At 34.1% G+C, this 18694-nt stretch overlaps 1 protein-coding gene across 1 annotated transcript in view; it reads left to right on the top strand.

Moving 5' to 3' along the window:
• The window catches only part of B4GALT6 (beta-1,4-galactosyltransferase 6), a 32810-nt gene extending 14779 nt beyond the window's left edge, over positions 1–18031 (top strand). Inside the window, exons 2-9 of the mRNA XM_057397682.1 lie at positions 1535–1651; positions 2007–2120; positions 7118–7242; positions 7757–7873; positions 9293–9480; positions 12111–12233; positions 13103–13204; positions 14464–18031. Of these exons, the coding sequence (XP_057253665.1) occupies positions 1535–1651; positions 2007–2120; positions 7118–7242; positions 7757–7873; positions 9293–9480; positions 12111–12233; positions 13103–13204; positions 14464–14611 (1034 nt within the window). The 3' untranslated portion in view covers positions 14612–18031. The remainder of the gene's footprint in view (positions 1–1534; positions 1652–2006; positions 2121–7117; positions 7243–7756; positions 7874–9292; positions 9481–12110; positions 12234–13102; positions 13205–14463) is intronic.
• Positions 18032–18694: the final 663 nt, after the last annotated feature.

The raw sequence follows: 18694 nt of genomic DNA, 5'->3' as shown, positions 1-18694 counted from the left end.
TGGATTTCCTACCTTTGCCATCAAGCCAAGTTTATAGGTTTTCTGTTTTGTTTCTGTTTTCATGGCGGTGGGGTGTTGGGACAATTTCGGGATCTTAGTAGCTGAGGAACTTTTTACACGTGTGTAAATTCTTGTTAACCAAAACAGGTAGTCATGCTGGCCAGGAGTTTGAGAATTACACAGCATGCATAGCAACTCACATGTTCAGAGCTTGTCTTTTAACTGATAATGTTCTTTGTTTTAATGAGGATTTCTTTGAAAGCTAGGAGGGTGTCTCCATTCATTTTCTTTAAAACAAAAAATTGTGGCATTTGCAAGTAATATTCCTTAAAAGGTTATGTTGATGATTGTATCTCTGTGGGTGTCGGTAGTATTGTTTGCTAATGTGGTAGAATTAGTCACTACATTTTCCTCTGGTAATGACCCAGTCCTTTATAAACATTTCTTTGTAACTCTAGTCACTTTGTGTTGTGCTGTAAGAAGATACCAACTGATCTGGAGTTTTTTTGTGTCATGCCAGTAGTGCTGGGTCATCTGATGAAGTGGAGTTCCTGAGATAATTTTCTAACTTTTTTAAATCTCTTTAGGCCGGTTTTAGCATTAATCTGTTGGTTTTTTTTGGCATGTTTAGTTCTTTCCTCCAGCGTCTCAGAGCATTTCTTAGGTTAGGATGGTTACTAGTTACAGTGACCTAAATATCTGCCAGACAAGTGAGTGCTTAACATAGGTGAAGTGACAGATGATCCCTTTGATCCTCTTTGCTACCCAGAGTAAAAACTGTTCTGTCAATGAAATTTGTCCTTCCCTTTACTTTTTGAGTTCTCATGGTCCTGAATAGACATTTGCTTATTCAGACATAAATGCAGCTTCTTTTTTGACTTACTCTCCTCTGTTTAGAACAAAGAGTTGTCTTGAGATCAGGTTTGGGGATTTGAGTGCAAGACTGAGACAGAGGAGTATTTCATGCTATTATTGTTAGTGAGTCCCTTAATTACTCAGATTGTTGATTTGCTCACCTTTGATGCCTGTAATAAATATTTCACATATAATTATCAAGCATACTTTAAGATTGGCAATGATTTGTAGCAGTTGTATAATGAAACAGCTGTTAGGAGTGAATGAATAACAGTTTTCACTGAAAGTTGTATTAACTAATGAGTAAACAGGGGGACTATTTTATGGGACTATTTTTTATTGTCTAGACATTTTTTATAGCTACATATGACAGATGTAGCTACATTACCAATAAAAACGTTTTCTTAATTGTTTCTTGCCACTGTCATTTGCTTTTTGTAAGTTAAATAAAAGTGTCATCTAAGGTGTGTATTAAAGTTTTATAATTTGGGGGTTTTATATAGACCTGTGGTTGTTGTGCTGTTAGGTTTAACTTTTTGTGGATCTTTATCTTGAAGGATTGATGTTCATTAGCCATGGATTCAGACGCAGTAACAAATACTGAACACATTATAAATGGATGTTAATGTAAAATACCTTGTTTTAATTAAAATTCAAAATTTGCTTTTTGTTTTGTCAGCGAACACATATCTCTTTATGGTGCAAGCTCGTGGTATAATGTTGAGAGAAAATGTAAAAACAATAGGACACATGATCAGATTGTACACTAACAAAAATACTACACTGAATGGCACAGGTAAGAATATTTCTTCTTTAATTTTTAAAGGAGCTTTATGCAGGGGAGAAAAAAAGCCAAACCCTTACGGCATGTCTTCACTATGAAAAGCTAGACCCAAGTCCTACCTTTGTGTAATGGAAGTGAAGGTCAAATAGTTACTATTTATCAATTCACTTTAGTAGGAAATATTTGTCATAGTTGTAACAAAGGTATCTTGGTTTAATTGTTGTACCTTTAGTGCAGTAATTTTTTGTTTAGCTCTTTTTTTTTTTTTTTTTTAAATTATGCTGCTAGGAATGTTCTTACCTTCATGATGATATGTTAAATTCAGTGGTAACATAGTTTCTTACAAAAATCAATTCCTCTTTTTAAGACTATCCTGAAGGAAACAATTCTAGTGACTGTGTTGCTCAAACAACAATGTATCTTCCAGAAAACTTCACTTACTCTCCTTACCAGGCTTGTCCCGAGAAGCTGCCTTACATGAGTAAGTTTTAAACTCACCTTAATGTTTATCCAGTTAATTGGAGTGTACTAAAGCAAAGTACCATTATTTTAATATAAAATATCAATGCGGGGAGTTAAAATATATAGCAGAAAAGAATGAATATCTGAGAGTGGACAGCAATGCTTAGCAGAATTTTGCATGTAACCATTGCATTACTAAAGCTTTTGGCCTCTTTGCTAATATCTTAGTATGTTTTAAATTTTATTTACAAATTATTTTACTGTCTACAAGTTGATTGTTTAATCGCTTAATTAATATGTAGGAATAGTCTATTAAAAGTACCCATTCAGAGGTGCATATTTTGAGGAATAGTTAAAAATTTCTGTATTGGAAATGGTAGTCCTAATAGAGTGATTCATGAATCAGAAACTAGTTCTCAAAACTTCAGCAGCTAATCAGTATGTGGAATCAATGGAAAACTGAACAAGCTGGTGCAGAGAAGTGAGAAGTGATAGAGGTAAGAAGGTGCCAAAGCCTTGTCATAATGAATAAGTAGTACTTACATAACAAGTGGAAAGATGTGATCCTCAGGAAATTTTAAAATTAAGCTTTTGAACTCAGATGCTTAAGATCCTAAGCTGTTAAATGGAACTTGTTTAAGTAACCCTAATTTTATTTGTGTTTAAGCCTAGAATCAAACTTCTAGTTGTTTTGTTTGAAAGTTTAGTTGCAGCAGTGTCATGCAGAAATAAGAGACTGAATACCTTGGCACCACTGCTGTTTTGGTTTCCTGGGTTTTTATAAAACCTGTAACATTAGAGTTGTAGTAGTAGCAGTATTATCCCAATGTATGTAGAAGGCCTTATAAGCAGGTATTGCACAGTTAAAACTGTTACATAAATTGACATGTGAAGAGTTCCTTTGTGCGAGTCAGTGTCCTAAACCGGATTTAATAATACGGCTGAAATGCTGTTGGCATGTTTTTTTTTTTTTTATCTTCTTCCCATAGACAAAAGCTTGACTTTCAAAATCATGTGGTTGTTCCTTCCTGTATATTCCTTATGTAGAAAAAAAAAACAAACCTAAATTATTCCAATAGTAAATATTTTAGCTACTTTGGATAACATAAGTTTGAAAAAGGTCTACTCTGGATAACCAGAGAAACAAGAATGATGGTTATGATGACTGAAAAATTAATATAAATCAGTATTTTTAATGAGACCTTCAAGGGCTGAATTCTGCCAGATTAGTTAGTTCAAAACTGTGTTGGCTTCTGCTGCCTTTTTTACTTGTGTATTAGACTGCTGTCCAGGAGTGATGAGGCAAGTTAGAAGGTGCTAAGGTACATTAGTAGGTCAGACCTACTTATAGCACACTAAGATACCTTAGCAGGTCAGCCCACTTATCGCATGTTATCTTAAATCATTGATGCAGTTTAGAATTGCCAGAGTAGGGATGCATTCTACTCTGTCATCCGTGCTATCAGTCACTTTGACTATATGTAATTCTACCAGAATTTGTCTATAGGTCTCCGTATCACTGCTCTCTCTCTCTCTATTTTTTCTTTTTTTAATAACATCCTTGTACTTATTCTCTTCTGCTTAATTTAATAATTTGTAATTTTAATAGAAAATAATTCACTAGTTGCTGTTCTGCAAAGAAATGTATGTCTCACCCTTTGATTTTCATGCATACTTTTTTAATCATCTGTGTGTTTAATTATAATCTAAATAAAGCTTCTCTGAAGGTTATTTAATGCAATGTAATATCGTAGGTTATTTTGAGATAGCAAGGGAAGAAAGCTTTTTGAATGACATATATTTTGACCTGCTTAATAGCTTAAAGTTGTTACAGAAGTCAGCTATTCTTCTTTACATCAACTTGATGAATTTGTATCATGAAAGGAGTATGGTAAAACTGTGTTTTGTCCCAAATATATGCACTCTTAAAATAGGACCAAATAGGGCTAGTGCTTTTGTTTAGTGACTCAGTATTTCAGTTTATAACTTACAGGTTGAGTACTGCTGTGCTAGTTCATAAGCAAGACACCCCTACTTCAAGAGAGAAGCAATACAAAGCAGCTTTAATCAGCATGATTTTAATACTGACTAGAGAGGTAAATGGAAAGCAGATTAGTTTTTCAGTTATATGAATTAAAACCATCCTGTTAAGAATTTTTACGCAATCACTTCATGGTTTGTCTAACAACCAGCTCTTAATGAGCTATAATGAATATAATACCCAGCTATTTTACTTTGATCGCTTCAGTACACTGAGGTTGACTATCCCTAAACCATTTTAGATAGATATTAGAAAAGTCTATTTTGTATTTCAAAAATAATAAGTCATCTGTGGTGGAAGTTCTGCTGTCTCCAGAAGTAGTATATTCTACTATTCTGTTCACTGAATAGCTAAGCTTTTTGCAATATTCAACCTGCATTTACTTTTTTCTCTTTTTCCCCTCCTGCAAGTAAACTGCCCTGCTTGATGCTTGGAAAAAAGTTGGTTGCTATCTATGTACCAGATTATTCTGTCTTGAAAAGACTAAGTTTTTTCCAGCCTCTTCCTTTGTCGATAAACCAGTAATTTCAGCCTTTCTAGACTACATAGTTTCTAAAGCTCTTGTCATTCTTAATTTTTGTATTGTAGACTTTCTCTAATTGGGTTTCCTTTTGAAGTATCATAACTGGCTAAAACCCTGGTTACAAAACAAGCTAGTAATTACCTTCTCTGTTTTTCATGTAACAGCAGTTAATGTACTTCAGAATGAGATTTGCCATTTTGTGCAATTGCATTACAGTTTATTGTCTCATATTAATAGACAATCCATTATAAACTGTCAAAATATCTTTCTGCATACTGCAGCATAACCAGGTATTTCCTGGTTTGTGTGTGTATGCTTCATTTCTCCTTCAATAAAAATACTATTTTTTTTAACAATCTCATTTTGGGTTTCAGCATGTATCTGATTTGTGGAAATTATTTGGTTTTCTGATTCTGTTCTTCAAAATCCTTCTCCTTCCTCAGCTTTACTTTCTGGTGGATTGCATAAATATGCTTTACTGCAGCATGCTAGACAGTGATGCAAGTAGTGAATACTAAGCCCAGATATTTACTGAGATGCCTTCTTTCCCTGCCAGTGACAGAGAAATACTGGTGGTTTCTGTTCACTCATCTCCTGTGTACTTTTGATAGTACCAATTTTTAATTTTACTACAGGTAATTTTTAAACTGGATGGAATTTCATCGTGTCCCATAAAGTTAGAAGCACCTGCTTTACATAAGTACTGTTTTACCTGTCCTCCTGTTTTGTTGGGGATTTTGTTTGTTTGTTTGTTTTTTAATTTAAACTCTGTAAGCATCTGATCACATCTAAACTTTTCATGGGAGACTAAGACACCCGAGTCCTCTGCATCATGTGTTATTTGCTTCCTTTTCTGGTTTAGTAATTGACCTTCATTCATCTTTATTTTCCAATTAGATTCTATAAACTGAAAGGCTCTTGTTGCTTTTCTTTCTCTTGGTAGTTGAAATTGATTTGGTGATCTGTTTACTTCTTGAAATTTAATTTGTACGCGTTTATACTCTATAAACTTGTCCTTTGTTGATTGCCCTTGTTTCTATTTTTTGTAACATTTCTTTTTCAGGTTATTGAACAGTTTCAAATACAACCATAATGCTAATCCAAGCTTGCTTATTTATTTATCTGCTCTGTAGGATTAGCATGTTCTGGTATAGATTTATAATCTTTTTTTCAGCAACTGTCAAGTTTCTTTTTTTCTTCCAAAGTAAATAAATGAATATGAGTGTTTAAATCTGTTCTTGGAAGATATTCTCCTTATTGTGCTGTTCTTGATCCTTTTTTATTTAATATCATTTTCCTTTTTTATAGTTACTTTCTGCATTTAATCAGATCCCACACTAAAATAGCTTTTTCAGTATTTCTGCCTTCTGAAAACAGTAGTTATTCCTAATATACTCCAAATATGTCAATCTTTCAAAAGATTTAGCGAGCTAGTCAATTTGTTGTTACAACATGAAGCAACCTTTGGACACAAATAGGATCTTTTGGGTGCAGGCACAGGGGAGAAAAGTGGAATAATTTCTTTCACTGACTTTAAAATTCCAACCCTTCCTGAAAAAACTTAAAGTTTTAGAAAAAAATAAGCCCAGTATTTTATCGTGTGTCAGATAACTATTGCAAGTTTTTTATATGATGATCTAGTATAGTAGTTGCTGAAGAGCAACTTGAGTTTCTGGTTAATTAGTGTTACTCTGCTCTTTCCCTCAAATTTTTGTGATTCCTTCTGCTTTGGAGTGTGTTTACTATGAATCATCATTTCCGGTTTTGAAATTTATACACCTGTATAAGTGAATGAGCACCAACTCTTAGCTATCAGCTAAGTATTTTCTCATAATAAGTAATAACCTGATTATTTTTGCTACCATATTGAGGTCATTATGCAATATATTACCTAATTCCACTGTCATCAGTAGCCATTTGAAAATGCTTTTTCTGTTGGGCTGATTATCAGTGGTAATTCTCAAATCCAAGCCACTTGCTGTAAGCTGGTTTGATGCAGATAGTGGTGAATTAGTGGATGAAGGCTGCACATGCAGTGTGTATAATTATTTAGAATTTAAATTGAGGAAGTTTGTTGAGTTTAGTGATGGTGCATTTTCATTTTTTGTGGAAGTGCAGGTAGGAAGACACCAAGGATTTGAGCATTAGTTCAGTAGTGCAGATGGTATGGAATTGTTAACAGTGGTAATAGATACAGAATTCAAATTACTTTTCATGTTCTGTGTCCTCTGAAAGGAGTATTTTGCTAGTAAGGTTTATTGAAAGAATGTTTATATTGGGAAATACTGAAATTCATTCTGTAAAACCTGAATATTAAGAGGATAGTATAATAGTTTCAGTTTTTATCTGTAGGTAATGTAACCACAAATTTCTTGTGCTATTATTTATCTGTGATAACCCTTGTAGTGTTAGATCTGATGTCTTAATTCAAATTGATATTTTTTTTCCTTAGGAGGCCTTATAGATGTCAATATGAGTGAAATTAGTTTTGATGAAATTCAGCAACTGTTTTCAAAAGATTTAGACATTAAACCAGGAGGACACTGGAAACCAAAAGACTGTAAGCCAAGATGGAAGGTGAGATGCTGTTGGGTTATTTTTGTAATATTTTTTTTTCTTTTTCTTTTTGTGTATAAGAATAGCTTACCATTGCAAGCACTCAGTCTTCTGCTTCTGTGTATTTTAAACAATATGTTGTATATGTGTTATGCTATCTGTGCTCAAGAGACTATACTTGAAGAAAACTTCAAATGGATTGTCAGGAGCTTCTAAAGCTTCATTAACTGTTGTTAGTAAACATATTATCATATGGATGCAAACCTGTCCTGTGTGTATGTTGCTTAAAGTATAATTAAAAGCAAGTGAACATAAAAGGGAAGTCTTACTTATGTTCTACTCAGATTTTTTTTTTAACTGCTTGAGCAAAATTCCAGCATGCTTTCCTACCAGGAATGAAAATTTAAAACACACAGGTGATTTAAATGTAAAAGTTGAAAAGCCTGTGTATGCCATGGGAAACTTGATCTGTGTTGAAACATTGAAATTTAGAAATGCTAATACAATAGCTAAATATATATCCAATTTTTTGAAGGTGGCAATCCTTATTCCTTTTCGGAATCGCCATGAGCATCTTCCAATTTTTTTCCGTCATCTGATACCTATGTTGCAGAAGCAGCGGCTGGAATTTGCCTTCTATGTTGTTGAACAGGTAACAACATTTTCTTGAAAAGTTACTTTTCAAGATTCCTTGCTAAAGGATGTTTGGTATTTTTAATAAGGTTTGGATGAATCCAGAATTCTGCTGTTCTAATCCTTTGAATGAGAAAGGAAAGTTCAGCTCCATTCCCCAGTTTAAGCAATGGCCAGATATATATTGCTTTTCTTCAAATATGGGCTGATATTTCATAGCTGATAACATGTTGTCTTTGAATCTATTGTCTTTGTATGTATTCAAGGACAAAAAGATGGGGCTACATCTGACTGGCCATGGGTCACTAATGGTGCTCTTCAGTGCTCAGTTAGAGGGCCAGTTCTGTTCAGTATACTTACCAACAATCTGGATGCTGGAGCTGAATGCAACATTAGCAAGTTTGCTGATGATAACAAACTGGGAGGTGCTACTGACTCTCTCTAGGGGTGGAATGCCTTGCAGAGGGATCTAGGTAGGTTGGAGCATTGGGCAATGATTAACTTAACACATCAAAATGCTGGATTCTGCACCTAGGGTGGAGTAAAGCTGGGCACAAGTATAAACTGGGAGAGGAGTGGCTGGAGAGCAGTGCTGCAGAAAGGGATCTGAGCCTGCTCATCATCAGCAGGCTCAATGTGAGTCAGCAGTGTGCCCTAGCTGCCAAGAGGTCAAACCACACCCTGAGGTGCGTGAAACACAGCAGATGTGATCCGTCAAACGAGGTGATTATCCCCCTGTATTCAGCATTGTCGTGGCCTCACCTTGAGTACTCTGTGCAGTTCTGGGCCCCACAGTTCATGAAGGTTGTGAAAGTCCTTGAATGCCTCCAGAGGAGGAAAGTAACAAAGCTGGAGACAGGGCTGGAAGCATGTTGTGTGAGGAGTGGCTAAGGACTCTGGGCTTGTCTAGCTTGGAGAAAAGGAGGTTGAGGGGTGACTTCATTGCTCTCTACAGCTTCCTGAGGAGGAGAAGGGAGGTGCTGATCTCTTTGGGATCCAGTGACAGGACACATGGGAATGGCTGAAAGCTGATAGTAGGTTCTTTCCAACTGAGATAGTCTATCCTATTCTAGTTGATTGTTTCAACAAGAAACAAAGTATAGTGTTTCTTTCTTAGTTTATATCAGTATTTCTTTAACTTGTAATTTCATGCTGTTTTTATCCAAACCACCCATGTTTTGATACTTCAGAGTTACTAGTGCTATAAGTTGCTAGTGCTGTTACGTTTTGTGTAAAAGGGGAGAACAATGCAGTTGATGTATTTGGTTCTAGCCAGAGCTATTTCTCTGCTTAGCTAGAGGAATAACAGCCATCTTTGTCAATTTTTGGGTTTTTTTTTTTGTGTGTGTGTGTGATAGAGAATATATTTCTTATAGTATTGAAGTTTTGTCTCTTTCTTCTTGATTCTTGCAATGTCTCCTTTGTTTTCTGTTTGAAGACAGGTACGCAACCTTTTAATCGTGCCATGCTGTTTAACGTTGGTTTCAAAGAGGCTATGAAAGATGCTGTCTGGGACTGCATAATATTTCACGATGTTGATCACTTACCTGAAAATGACCGAAATTATTATGGATGTGGAGAAATGCCACGCCATTTTGCAGCAAAGCTGGACAAATACATGTACATGTAAGTAATTAGATTTATTCTTGTTTCTTAAAGACCCAGAAACATTCTTAAAGTGTGTATGAATTTTCTGACAGTATACACAGTGGGTAAAACCAATAAAACAGCCTCCTACTACATATATAAATATGTAGTTATTAAAGGAAGATTTAAGTTTAGCGTCTACATTTGATATGTTGCTAATTTTAAGGTATTTATTATTTTCAGTGTTAAACTTGTTGCACTGAGGTTGACTGTATTCAAGTCCATGTATGTCAAAGGGGAAAAACTTAACTTGTTTATTAGGAATCTTCCCTGTCAACATGAGTTTTTTTCAGTGGTTGGTAACAAAAATAAGGAGATAATCTTCAGCAAAATATTACAGGAAAAATATCTTAATTTTCTTATGAATATGCAAGTTATTTCTACTTTATACTCATTTTTAAATGGGAGATTTTCTTACTGCTAGGACACTTGGTATATTGTATTCAGTCCTGTTGTAATTTGATGAATATAGTTGGTCCTGTTGTTTTGTTATTTTCTACACTTCTGCCATTTTACATTGATGATGTTTCACTTGCTTTTTAACACTCTGCTATCTTATGTCGCTTTATATAAAGCTGTAGCTTATTGCTTGTTAGATGTATGTATTTGCCATCCTGAAAATTTGTGAAGTTTATCAACTTGAGAACTTGGTCAACCTGACAGATCAAAAACAATGCACTGAAAACATGACAGTGTTTGGTCTTCAGTTTGTCAGTCAATTGGCAGTCAAACCTGTAAAGATTTTGTATGTATTAAAAAATATCTAAATTAAACAAAAAAATATGTATTTACATAATAACTTATGTATTGATATATAAATTTATAAAGTTTATAAAACGTCAAAATAAAGATTTACAAAATGTTTATGCAAATAAATGTATGCAGTAATGCATATTTATTAAATATAAAAATAAATGCATATTTATGTATATATACAAAAAGTGCTTGTGTACCACATACATACATATGAATATAAAGCTCAAATAGTTCCATTTAATGTCATACTCTGGTTGTTTTTATTTTTGGTTGATGGGTTGGTTTTGGGTTGTTGATGGGTTTTTTTTTGTTGGTTGGGACTTTTTTGGGAGGGGGATGTATGTTCTAGTTTTTGGGAGTGGGGTGTCTCTGGGATTTTAGAGCACCTGTTATTTCATTTGAGTAGGGATATATATATATATATATATATATATAGTAACAACCTTCCCCAAAAACAAGATTTGGTTGAATCCTGTGTTTCCGCAGAGGTCAGAAATTATGTGACTGTGTATTTCTTTTTCTTTCCCCTTGCATTCTGGAGTTATTTGTCCTTCAGTGTGGCAATTGTGTCCTAAGCAATGGTAAATCTTTTCATAGATAGTCCTAACTTCTTGAAGGTTCCAGGTTTGGAAGCATCGCCTGAGAAATATGTTTGATTACTTTTATTTCATGAAATTGTGTGCTTTTTCTGTAAAGAGGAGCACACTTTACTGTGGCAGCTTCTAGGTTAAGGATACAAATCAATATTAATGGAAGTAAATATAGATACTTAAATTTTTTTGTTTTTTTAGATTGAAAATATTTTTTGAGAACTGGAAGTCACATTGCCTGGGCCTTAGTATGTTATGTTATATAGCTATAGTGTCTGTTCATGTTGGCCAACTGCTTTATTACTTAATCATAGAATCATAGAGTGGTTTGGGTTGTAAGGGACCTTAAAGATCGTCTAGTTCCATGCCTCCTGTCACGGGCAGGGACACCTTCAACTAGACCAGGTTGCTCAAAGCCCTGTCCAACCTGGCCTTGGGCACTTCCAGGGATAAGACAGCCACAACTTCTGTGGGAAACCAGTTCTGGTGTCTCACCACTCTTGTAATGAGTAATGTTTTCCTAATGTCAGCTAAAAGCCATTATCCCTTGTCCTATCACTCCATGCCCTTGTAAAAAGTCCCTCTCCAGATTTCTTGTAGGTTTAATAATATGTGTTAGGAAATACTGTATGCTTACTGACAAAAAAAACAAACCAACCACAAAAACCCCACAAACCCAAACCTAAACCAACTTGCCTATAGATCCTTTTGATTCAAAAGTTCTAAAACCTGGAAAATTGTTTCTCAAATAAGTATGCTTTTTCCTGTGGTTACATATGTACTGTTAAACTGTTCCCCTTGAGTTTTAACAGTTCTGTAGGATGTAGTTACTAATTAAAATTAATGGATTGATGCATTACTAATTGTAATTTTTTCAGATGATCAAAGAGGATGTTTTTAGTTTTTTTTTTCCCAGTCAAATAGTGTTGAAATACAACAGTTTGAGGATTTCACTTAACACTTCAGCTATGGGTCTAAATCAGCCATCTGAAATATGTGGTAGACTTCTGTTTCATGATACTAATGTGAGATAGTTTAAGAGTAGCTTGTATGCAAATCAGACACTACTACAAACATTTTGTTCAACTTTCATGTATCTTACTTAATGTCAGTGATCTGTGAGCCAGTTTTGCTTAGTAAATTTGTTCATCATCTGTTCATGTCCTTAGCTTGGGGTTCTTGTGTTTTTGAAAGGTATCGTTCAAAGAGAAGGTTACCTATCTAAGTTCAGCTAATAATACAGAATTTGCCTTTTGTTTTCAGTCTTCCATACAATGAGTTCTTTGGTGGTGTAAGTGGCCTGACAGTAGAGCAATTCAGGAAGATCAATGGGTTTCCAAATGCCTTTTGGGGATGGGGTGGAGAAGATGATGATCTTTGGAACAGGTGAGTGTTCAGTACTTACGTCTTTCTCATTGTTTTGTGCAATCCACCCTTTGAGAGCTATTAGGTGTTGTTTTTTTTTTTCTGTCAGATGTTACCTTTTTAAAATTTGTTTTAGATGAACAAATTCTAACACTTCTAAAGAGTTCACTTTAAAAATATCAGAACATACCATTAGAAGAGATAAGTATGATGTTCTTTTTTCTTAGCCTCGGCTTTTAAGAGTGAGATCTTGTAACAAATAACAGAATTAACAGTAGATACCAGTATTAAGCATATTTATTCTTATTCCTTCTAGTCTCCTATGCACTGTGTTTTGATTTTAATTTCCATCTCTCTTGCTACTGGCATTATGGAATACCATCCCACAGACATGAAGAGTAAGCGTGAGGAGCAGTGTTGGAGACAGAGGCTAATTTGTGACTATAGTAATATTCACAAATTGGACAATGGACAGCAATTACTACAAACTGCTTACAGTAAACAAGTGTAAAATGTTCCGGTTGAGCTGTTGAAACCTAGTGACTGCATAAGTTTATATGTAAAGAGATATTTTAAAGGAAGAGTTTGTAGGTTTTTTATTCTTTCTTTCTGATTATTTTTATGCAGTTGTGCTTTAAGAACAAAGCAGGAAATACTAAATAGGAAATAATAATAGTTATAATTATTACTACTATTATTTCACACTTCATTGGTTTTTGCCAGTTTTTGTAGTTGTTGGTTTAGGAGTGTTTCGGTATTTTAGGGAGAGGATGTCAGTGAATGCAAAGACCAGCTTTAAAAGATTTGATGCACATTTTTCACTTTTGCTATAACTTTTAAAACCGTCTCTTTGATACACTTCAGAAAAATGTTTATGTATTGTACCACAGGGTTCACTATGCTGGATACAATGTAACAAGACCAGAAGGAGATTTAGGGAAATACAAATCCATTCCTCATCATCACAGAGGTGAAGTCCAGTTTTTAGGACGGTAAGGGAAACGGAAAACTGTTCGAATGCTAGAACTAAAGATGTAGAATTTTTCTTACGCGTATATAAATCTTCCACACATACAAACAGTCAGTGCTTATCAGCGTTATTCCATCTTTAATGCTAAACTTTGTGTTTTCTTAAACACAGTTTGCTGTTCAGATGTTTCTTATTTAACCATGAGAGAGACTAAGTTTGTGTGTCAGAAGATATTATCATCATAATCTTTGATGCAGAATGTTATTGTTCCTTAATAGTTTGGGCATTAGTGCTGGCAGGGCTCCATTAGCTGGTTAATTTGGATATTCTGCAAAAGAAAGCAGTGCATCTAGGGAAAATCACTCCTGCATGAAAACAAGCTTTAAAACTTCTCAAGGATTGGTTTCTTCCATCATATTCGTTCTTTTCTGAGCTACTTTCTTTCCATTTCCTGTTTATATTGACGTGAACATTTTCTTTTGGGTTTTCTTTCTTTTGCTACAAAGATGTAAAAGCCACTTTAATTGGCCGGTAGGTTCTACCTTGAAATAGCAAATAGAAGGCAGCAATTGAGCTATACCTAAAAATTAGTATGTGAAAAGTAAGATAAAGGGCTTACGGTATGTGTTTTCAGGAAATTAGAAGTACTGCTCATTTCTGTTAACAGTGGGTGTTTTTTTCCTGGGAGCATCTTTTTTTTTCTGCTTTATTCATAATGTAAAAAAAAAAAAGACCTGTACAATAGACATGAATAAATACCTGATATGGAATTAAAATTATATATATGTAAGCTGGGGAAGAGGAACTCTGTTTTTTTTTTTAGTCAAAATTTAGTCAAATTTGCAAATGCAGGAGTCTCGAGAATGAAATGAAGAACAATTCCAACTTTTAAGCATATAATGATAAACAGTGACGGTTCCTAGATATTCTCTGAGCTCTATAGTTGAGTTTTATAGTGAAAGAACATGAAGAAATTCAATGTTCTTTAAAAATCAGTTTTGTTTGGGACCATTAAAAGTACACATATTGAATTCCTTCTTTGTTATTTAGTCTTAATGTTAACTTGTGTATGTGAATATAAAATATCACTGTATTGAAAAACCGGAAAGTGTCTTCTTTGAAAGCTTAGGTAGGCAATTTTGTAATTTCAAGGGCTGAGAGGTAGTTTCATAATTTAAAGCATATTTCAGAATTAAATGAGTGTTACAGTATCATGTCTAACATCAGTTGAATCGTCTTGCAAATGTTTCTCATGTTTTCTTCTTCCAACTCCCTCTGCAGATATAAACTTCTGAGGTATTCCAGAGAACGTCAGTATATTGATGGGTTGAACAATTTAATATATACTCCTAAAATACTTGTCAGTAGATTGTATAAAAATATAACTGTTAATCTCATACCGGAACTTGCTCCTGTTAGAGACTATTGATGAAAGTGGAATGACAAGCTACCCTACCGGAATAAACTTTTAACACTGGAAGCTACTAACAGACGCTGTAAAACAAAACAAAACCAACAAGCAGCATCTTAAGAATTAGAGATTTTTGACCATTTGATAATGCATATTAGCAATGAGAAGTGATTGTATGTACCATGCATTTTGTTCAAAAAGGAAAGGCAGCAGCTACCACTCAGATGTTTACAGCATGAGACTACTGTTCAAGCCTTCATTCTTCATATTCTCTATCTAAACTACTCAACTAAATAAACTGCAGAAAACAGACTTGTAGCTTCTCTGGAAGTAGGGACAGAGGCCTCTTCCAGGAATTTTTTTATACTAAACTGCCTCCCCCCCCCCAATATTTAAATGAATGCTTTTGTTTCTTTTTAAAACGTGTTTTGTAAATATGTGATGTAAATGAATGTGTGTACATTGCTTTTAAATTGATCAATATTTTATGCTTCAGTATGTATTTGAGTGTGTTCTTGTTTGAATTCTATAGGAATGTTTTTATTAGCATGAAAGAACAAGTGTAAAATGTAAGTATGCTTAAAAAAAGGTTATACCTTATGTGAAATGAAGGAAATATTAATTGTTGGCCAGCTATGACTGTAAACTGTTATACTAGTTTTGAGCTCTAGGCCTCCTGCATATCTGTATAGAAAAATCAATTTCATATATGAACGTGCTAGAAAGAAAGCTTTTAATTTTATTTATTGCCAGCAAAATTGTATGATACCCTGCTTGCCATCTAAATGCTATTTATATGCATATTGCATGTGTATTACAGAAAATCTTGCCGTTGTTGCGTTTTATGATCTACAGGAACTGTTTCCAAGTGTGCCACTAGTGTCAATGTCAGGGATTTTAATGCCTAAAACAGTGTGTCTGGGTGCGTACAGTATTTTGGTATTGTTCTTTTTAAAAAAAAAAAAAAAATCCTAGTAAACAGCACTTTTATTCCTCCAAAATCAGAAGAGCCAAAAATGTGTCTTCATTGGAAGAATATTTAATTTAGATTTTTAAGAAAATAATAAAACATAGTTCTAATAGTTCTAACTCTTGTATTGTGGGATTTTCAGAACCACGATGTTGGTCACACTGCTCTGCTGATGATGATGTGATGACCTAAGTGGAACTAAAAGCTGGCCAAATCCAAGTGCTTTTTAAAATTCCACTCATAATATATTAATCAATATAGCTATTTAAGGGCCTATTCTGGTAGAGTGCTGAGTGCTTCCATGATGCACTGAGTATCCTCAAGTCGATGACTTTCAATGAGATTGAGGTTGCACAGTCCAACTAAGGATTGGTCCTTTCTATTTCTCTATTTTTTTTTTGTGGTGTTGTATATAACTAGCCCCTTTCCTTGGCTTATAATGCAAAACATATCTTCTTATTTTCTGTTTCCTTGTAATGTTATGCTACCTAAAAGTATCCCAGTGCTAAGCATTATTATGTTTTTCCAATATTTTTTTACATCCCTTGTTAATACTAAGGAAAACAACTGGAGCATTTATTTTCTATGTTAATGCAAAGATACTGACCAAGATCTACTAAGCTGTTTTGTTTGTCACAGTTACTCAACTCTTTAGGAACCAAAGAGTGACTTCTGCTCCCATGAAGAATGGAAAGCAGTATATAATAAGGATTGTTTATCCATAGAGTGTTCTGTAAGAGTGTTGACAAAGAATATTAACTTTAACTCATTACTGTGTGTTGGTTTCCTGAATTGCTACCACAGATGGTGTGGTGCTTTGTATATTTGAGTTTGTTTGCCATAAACATCTTTTATTTTTTTGACATCCCAGCAGCAAATTTTGCCCTTAGCCATTCTTCAGTAAAGTTAGGAGCTTAGTTGTAGGCATCCCAAATATTTAGTAGAAATGTAATGATTTAAGTAGTTGAGAACAGAGAACCATATTGGAATTACCTTGAAATCTATCAGTTAATCTAATATGCTTTAGGAATGATGTAATGCAATAAAAATAACTAAGAGCATAAAGTGAACAAAATATCCTTCAAAAGCATGCTTAAGTGGTTTTATCACTTCCTGATACACTTTTCTATAACTGAGTGTATAGAATATTCTGAAGCATCTAGATAAATGTGAGGTAATACACTCTATGAACAATTATATCTTCAAAATAAAACTGGTCTTACTTTATAGCAGACTAATACAATTCTTTAAGAACTGTTGAATAAATTTTTAAATCCCTGATGTAATTTGAAGTGATTTCTGGTTTTCAGTATTAGTTCACCTACAATTTAATACCTATGATTATGAAACATCCTTTGGTACTGTAGGTCTGTACTGTTTTCTGAAGCATGCTTTTGTGCCTATTTGTTAGGCATTCTGTGAAATTACTGTGCAATCTTTAAAAATTCTACTGCATATATATGTATATATACACACTTATATACATACTATATTACACATATGCTGTGGCTGAGCTAATATAACTTTACAGGTCCAAGTGATTAATCATGTAAGGTCTCAAAAAATGTGATTTAAACCAGTATGTGAATGGATTACGACATGTAGCTGAGTTCCTAAAATGTTTTCGGTTTGATGCCCCAAAGATAGATGTTAAATTATGAATTGTTAACCAACGTTCTTCTCTAAATACCTTTTATCACTTTGCTGGGAACTTCTAAAAGTTGCCATGTTAAATTATATCAAAAAAGTGTTTGTATACTACCTGCTTGAACTCAGTACTATTCTGTAGTGAATTTTAACATAGACAGTGCCTTCAAACAAAATAAATACGATGCAGAACTATGAGTTGTGCACATTCCTTTTGATATTTTCATGGTTCTTGTAAAATGTAGAGAGAAGCCAATCACATTGCCTTTTGCATTGCTTTCAAGGCAAATTAAGCATGTCTTCCCTTCAAGGAGTGAGTATGGAGGGAGAAGAAAGAGGGAGTATTTTACAAGACCCTGAAGGTGTTGCAAATTAACAAGTGAAAATATTACAGAAATACTAACAGTGGGATCTGGTTGATATGCTGTGGTACTCTTCAGCCCATTTGCTGTATTACAAATTAAAGGAGAAAATATAAAATCAATTTTGCAATAGACAGTATATGGAAAAACAAGTGCAAAATGTCCTTTTTCTTGGATCTCGCCAGTCTATTTTTCTATCATTATGTTTACTAATGACTTTGTAGTGGGTAACTAATGAGACAGTTATTTAAAAATATTAAAAGGATCCATTGTATCAGCAAGAGGAAGAGTACTTATTTTATTTGTAGAGGTGTGTAAGATAGTCTTAATGAAAAATGCACTAAAACAAATGCTGGGAATTTCCTGTGTACTATCATAGTTTTGTTTTTTTTGTTGTTCATGCAAATGTTTGTACTTTTTTATCATTGTCTTTTATGAAATATAATGTTCTAAAGATTGTGTTGGCTTGTTTATTCTGAGCTTCTGTGGAGAACTGTCTTCTTTGAGTTTTGTTTATAGACAAAGAACTCATTTTTCTAGTGCTTAGTCCCTAGAAGTAACAACAAAAGGAACACCTGGCCAGCAGATATAACAGGTTCGGCAGTGATGGGAACAAGCCATAGGCTAACAAATTGGTTTCCCTTTACTGGTATTTATATGCGTTCAGCTTCTGGTTTTATTAGGATAAATGACTCATGCTTTTCCAGTGGCTCTCCTAATGGCTCTCTAAGTTTAGGAATAATCTTCCTTATGTATGGGTTATAAGAATGGGAAATAGAAGTATTCATCCCTATTTCTCCTGGCATTAAACAGGGAGCTGCTTTTCTCAGGAATCATCAGTTATCCTTATTTTTCTTTGTATGTTGTAGCTATTACAAAAGTGTCTGATGGTTAGAGGTATGCAAGTAATTTTTGGGAGTACTTCATCTGGGGTCAAAGGTATTTGCAGAATTTTATGAAAGTACACAAACTTATTAAGTATGTTTGTATATACTTTTCTGCAGCGCTGGATACTGACTTTTCTTGAAAGAGTCACCAATTACAATATATTGGAAAGCAGGAAAGAAGGTATTTTAAGTATGTGTAACATCCTTAACTGCTATTCTACCTTGCTGTCTCTTT

Source organism: Pezoporus wallicus, unplaced genomic scaffold (genome assembly GCF_028554395.1).
Source record: "Pezoporus wallicus isolate ANWC-B61680 ecotype Strahan unplaced genomic scaffold, APGP_CSIRO_Pwel_v1 contig_227, whole genome shotgun sequence".
NCBI lineage: Eukaryota > Metazoa > Chordata > Aves > Psittaciformes > Psittacidae > Pezoporus > Pezoporus wallicus.
Note: the sequence above shows the minus strand (reverse complement) of the source record. Positions and strands in the feature narration are given on the sequence as shown.